Source organism: Suncus etruscus, chromosome 13 (genome assembly GCF_024139225.1).
Source record: "Suncus etruscus isolate mSunEtr1 chromosome 13, mSunEtr1.pri.cur, whole genome shotgun sequence".
Lineage (NCBI taxonomy): Eukaryota > Metazoa > Chordata > Mammalia > Eulipotyphla > Soricidae > Suncus > Suncus etruscus.
The window spans coordinates 614,072-620,000 of NC_064860.1; the positions used below are offsets into that span (position 1 = coordinate 614,072).

Sequence of the window (5,929 nt, forward strand, 5' to 3'; positions counted from 1 at the left end):
AAAAAGATAATAGCCTTTCCAAAGTGAATTCTGCCACATCCATTCACTAACACAAAGTCCACTTTGAGAAAATATCTCATTAACTGAGTACTTCCTTATAAAAATTCCATGAGTAAATAATTAGCAGGGGAGATTAATTCCCAACTAGAAATAAATCACTGCAACAAGGTCCATTTAGGGATCAAATGACCAGTCAAAGCACAATAAAAAAAAAAAAAAAAAGATCAGGTCACAGAATGTTCAGTAATTACGTAAGTGAATTTAAAATGTATACATGGGACCAGAGAGACAATACTTGCCTACGCAGACTTGGGTTCAATCCCTGGGATCCCATACGGTTCCCCCAAGCGTGGCCCAAAAACAAGTAAAATAAGATGTATACATATCTATTTTGTATGTATAAAATAGCAAAAATATCTGGAGCAACATATGTTGCTAAATTTCAAAGATTCTCTTCTTCAGCATTCACCTGGAAAGTTACTGGGTCTGAAGTCTGACAGTGGCAGTGATAAAAGCAACCAGAAGTAGATTAACACAGAAGTGCTCTACAGCGAAAACAGGATGCAGAGATCTGGGGAGAAGGGAGCATTGAAGGAGTTGAGAAATGTTTCCTTGATTCTTCTCGGCTTGTTCAGACTCAAGACAAGTTCTTGAATACACATACACAAGTTGCAGGCCTTCCTTATCTATAATCAAAACAAAACAAGTCATAAGAATGTCCTCGTTCACACTGCACTCTTAGTGAAATGCACGGGACAGCAGAAGGCATCACGGAGACATGACGATTCAGGAAGAGTTAAAACTGGGCCATGAAGTGAGGCTGAGAGTTGTCAAGTCGCCGAGTTAGGATCTCACAGCCAGTGTCCGTGACCAGCAGGGTGTGCTCGAACTGAGCGGACCGCTTCCCATCCCTTGTCACCGCTGTCCAGCCATCCGGCCAGGTCTCGTCCTGCCACCCGCCTTAAACAGACAAAAACAACCTCTCAGTTCTTGCCATTCAGGTCTTCATATGAACAAATACTCAAGGGAATATATTTGTGTGGACAACTAAATCCGTAGATATTAGTAAAATCAACTAGGAGTGTGTGTTCATGTGTGCAAACCTGTGTGTGATGTTGTGCTCTACCACTAAGTTATTCTAGCTTAAAGCATTCACTCTTAAGATGCTTTATGGCAGAGAATGCACTTCAATGGCAGAATGCACTCCTCACATGGATTGGGTCCTGGATTCATTCCCCAGCACTGCCAAAAAGAACGTCTGCTTATACTTCAGCTGTTTCTTTTCTTGGGCACAGGCGCCCAAGTGCTCCAATCAACAGTGCTCAGGGACTACTGCTAATTCAGTGCTTAGGGGCTGCTCCTAGCAGTGTTCCAGAGATCGGGCACTGCCAGGGATGAAAATCAGGCCTCCAGATTCAAAACCTGTACATTAACAATGCTGAGCTCTCTGCTGGCATTGGGGGGGGGGGGGTGGGGGGGGGATTAGGCCACACCCAGTGAAGCTCAGGGGTTACTCCTGGCAATGCGCTCAGAAATCCCTCCTGGCTTGGGGGACCATATGGATGCCGGGGGATTGAACCGCAGTCCATCCTAGGTCAGCCGCGTGCAAGGCAAACACCTTACCGCTGCACCACCGCTCCGGCACTTCTGCTGGCATTTTCCTTCTTTTCTATAAGAGTCACATCCAAAGAGGTTGGCAGGATGAATCTGGAGCCACTCTCCAAAGAAGTAAGCCTGAACGTTTGGTATTCAGGGGCACTAAGGCCAAAACTAGCAGCAATGGTGAGAGGTGGCATATGTTGCCAGCGTTATAATGCGAGACATGGATGTGCTCTACCACTGTAATGTTTTGGAAGAAACTTTTTAAGTTTACTCTGGTCATAGTTCAATGAAAAATGATGACTTAAAAATATCTGTGAGTGTGTTATAATTCATATTCTATTTTATAAATACCAGATCGATAGTATTACCAAAATAAATTTTACATAAGAACACATCTACTGAAGATCTAAAGGTCCCTGGTTCGATCCTGGGTTTTGGCAAGTGTTTTGTGGCCGAAATAGCTCAACTGGGAAAGCGTTAGACTGAAGAGCACGTCTAATAGCACTCAGCATTGAATCATAACTACACTTTGAATTCTTTCTTGATAAAACTTTGGGTTCGGGCCCAGAGATAGCACAGCGGTGTTTGCCTTGCAAGCAGCCAATTCAGGACCTAAGGTAGTTGGTTCGAATCCCGGTGTCCCATATGGTCCCCCGAGCCTGCCAGGAGCTATTTCTGAGCAGACTGCCAGGAGTAACCGCTGAGCACCACCAGGTGTGACCCAAAAACCAAAAAAACAAAAAAAAAAAAACTTTGGGTTCACCTAATCTAGCCAGTATATACTATGAAGAAAATAATGCTAACTTTTTACACTTGTATTGCAGCACTTAGTTTCTAATATAGGCTTTGTTTATTTATTTATTTATTTATTTATTTGGTTTTGGGGCCACACCTGGTGGCACTCAGGGGTTACTCCTGGCTCTGTGCTTAGAAATTGCCCCTGGCAGGCTCAGGGGACCATATGAAATGACAGGGATTGAGCCCGGGTCTGTCCCGGGTCAGCTGTGTGCAAGGCAAATGCCTTACCACTGTGCTATCGCTCCGGCCCTGTTATAAGCTTTAAAAGGTAGGTACACAGATGATGAAAACAGGTAACTGGGAAAATTTTGTAGACTAGATCCTATAACCAGAACGAAGGGCAAATGGAGAATAAGAAGTTTTAGGGGCTGGAGCAGTGGTGCAAGCAGTAGGGCGTTTGCCTTGCATGTGCTAACCTAGGTCAGACTGTGGTTCGATCCCCCAGCGTCCTATATGGTCTCCCAAGCCAGGAGCAATATCTGAGCGCATAGCCAGGAGTGGTCCCAAAACAAAACAAATGTTTTAAAGATGAAAAATGGGCAACAAGGGCCAGAGCAGTGGCACAAGAGATAAGGTGTCTGCTTTGCCCTTGCTAGCCTTGGATGAACTGCGGTTCGATCCCCTAGCATCCCATATGGTCCCGAAGCCAGGAGCAATTTCTGAGCACATAGCCAGGAGTAACCCCTGAGTTGTGACCCAAAAACCAAAAACCAAAAAAAAAAAAAAAAGGGTAATGAAGGGACAGGAAAAAAATGCAAGAGATAAGAAATAGTATGTGGAGTGGCATACAATTCCAGACATCACTAAAACAAAAGGTACTCATATACTCACAGAGACTATTTCCAAATTAAATCTTTTTTTTCAGGGGGAGGGGGGGGATGTGTGTCACCACACCCAACGGTGCTCAGGGGTTACTCTATGCTCAGAAATCGCTCCTGGCAGGCACAAGGGACCACATGGGATGCCTAGATTCAAACCACCGTCCATCCTGGATCAGCTGCATGCAAGGCAAACGGCCTACTCTGTGCTATCTCTCTGGCCCTCCAAATGAAATCTGAAAAAGAAAAAACACCACCAATATCTTCTTCATTTCACCTATGCTTCAGATGAAAGCCAGGGCCTTCCAGACTCAAATTCCAGAGCACAAACTCTAGATTCAAGCAGCTATGTCTGCAGTACTATAAGAACGACCTTTCACAAATGGATTTCAAATATTTTAATTAATCTGTAATTTAGCCAAAATAGGCTCTTTACAAAGAACCTATGAGGGAAAACATAGAAAACATATTTGTGTACTGTTCTGCACTGACTTGATTTTCCATTCTGGAGCTGGGATTAGACCTGGCTTAGGTACACTGAAATCTATCTCCTGGATGATTTGAACTGAACTGTGAACTAAGCACCACTTGCCCTTACTGCTCTACCTTCTCTGTTGACTGAGATTTCTTATCCCAGACTTGACATCGATGCAACTCCCTAACTACAAAAGATGTTTCTCTCTCTGCTACTCTAAGCTACCTTGGATTCATTATCACAGTAGCCCTAGGAAGCTTCGCAGCATCATTACCATTTTATAAGAAAAGACAACAGGGACCAACGTGAGCAACACGTCTTCTAGCATATTCTCCCCTGCGAAGAAGATGGTAAAGTAGGCTGATGGGCTGACTACTGAGACTACCACAGGGCCATACTACTGATTCAGTATCTCTGATCCTCAGCCCAAAAGAACTGGCAGAGAAGAGCTAACCATTAACTCTCATGGCTACCCAGTAGTCACTTACTGAGTAGTCCCAGTTGCAACTGGAGTCCATCATTCACCAACTCCTTCCTGTCAAAAGGAATGAACAGTAGGACAGATTTCTGCTACTGGTGCCACTGAAGACAGCACTCAGACACAGAACAGTGCTTGGATTTATAGTCCAAGAATAACTATTTCTGTGACTCTGAGAAAATATCTTCACTGCTCTGAAGATCTTCTAAGCCTAGGTCAACATAGCTCCTAACTCACAGGCCCTGGATAACCCAATCACTTAACTGTACACTTCCAAAGCTCTTTCTTTTTCCACTTCTCTCTCCTCCCAGCCTTGAGGGAGGTTCCACTTATTGCAATACAGCCTTTCTTTGACAGACCACAAGGAAAGGGATCAGGATTCAAACACTTTTTCATCTATTGACAGTCTCACTGAAAGGACAGTTTTCCGCCAGCCCTTGCAGTTTTCAGTACTGTAAAAATTGGGGGAAAGGGGGAAATGACACACTGAGCTAAGACAGGGAATTGAAAATAAGTAGAAAGAAAATAAATGCTAATATGTTCATAAAAAGATGAAATAAAATCCAATCCAAGAATGCTACCCTAAGTCCTCACCTTCACAAATCATTGGCTCAATTGTAAACACGTGACCTGCCTTCATTACTCCAACGGCTTTATTTTCTGAAATTAAAGAAAAAAACCTTAAAATGAAAAAAAAATACATTGAAAACGTCATTCCCATCAATGACTCCGTATTACTTTGTCCCTCCAATTCCCCCATTTCTTAAAATGCATCATTCAACAAATGTTTTGCTACCTACTGTGAGACAGATACTTTTTAGGTAAATTGTCAAGATTCCAAATAGTAAAAAAAAATCCAAATACTAGATCCCAGCTATGATTAAGTGACTTCTATCTGGATTACTTCTGTAAAAGAACACCCTACCAGATGTACTACCATTCCAGCCCAAAGTGTTTAAATCTCATGGAGCCAGAGTACAGAGATTAAGGCACTTGCTATGCATTTCTAGTGAACCCATTCAATTTCCAGCATGACTTATGATCCACCAAGCCTAGATGGTCAAGGTTGGCTCATTAAAACTGGACCATCCCCTCCTGAGATCAATAACAATGCCTAATTTGTTGGATAAATGGTTAGCAAATCCAAATTTTGGTCAGTACTCACTGGCATAGTGTGGTACATTGGGAGCTGTATGAAAAAGCTTGTGGATTCCATGCCCACAGTAACTTCGAACAACCGAAAACCCGTTTGCTTGAGCATGCTTCTGAATAATGTTTCCTAGTTCCCTGTATCGAACACCAGGCTTCACTGAAAAAAAAGGAAGACTCATGACAAAGAGTAATAAAACCAACATTCACTAAACAATTATTGTGTCTATCAGGGACATTTTGAAGCACTTTCTATGCCCTCATGCCTAAACCAAGAGACAAAGAACCAGGCAGAAAAAATAATCCTGCACAAGCAAGCAGAGTGAGCCTTGAACCAGGCATCCCTTCACTTTGTCCAAAAGTAGATGCCTGGGGACTAGCAAAGGCGCCTTTTGATTTCCACATACTCAGGAATATGAGGTACACATTTCCTCTCCCCAGGCTCATCCAGAGTGAGCTTCTTCTCTGGGGAGTAGAATAAGTTAGCAGAAAGAGCACCAGAAAAAAGCAACATACAAAAACAGAAGAAAACCCCTAAGAAAAAATTGATATAGTTAAAAAGTAGGAGGAAATGGGGATCAAAGAAATAGTGAGGAGGGTGATAGCCTT

The 5,929-nt window shown here is 42.9% G+C and overlaps 1 protein-coding gene across 2 annotated transcripts in view; it reads right to left on the minus strand.

Annotated features, from left to right (window-relative positions):
- Positions 1-389: 389 nt before the first annotated feature.
- Positions 390-5,929, minus strand: part of METAP1 (methionyl aminopeptidase 1) — a 38,159-nt gene continuing 32,619 nt past the window's right edge. For both annotated transcript variants that reach the window (XM_049785289.1, XM_049785288.1), the window contains exons 9-11: positions 5,337-5,480; positions 4,766-4,831; positions 390-960 (exon numbers count right to left, since the gene is read on the minus strand). In XM_049785289.1, coding sequence (XP_049641246.1) covers positions 797-960; positions 4,766-4,831; positions 5,337-5,480 — 374 coding nt within the window. In that variant the 3' untranslated portion in view covers positions 390-796. The remainder of the gene's footprint in view (positions 961-4,765; positions 4,832-5,336; positions 5,481-5,929) is intronic.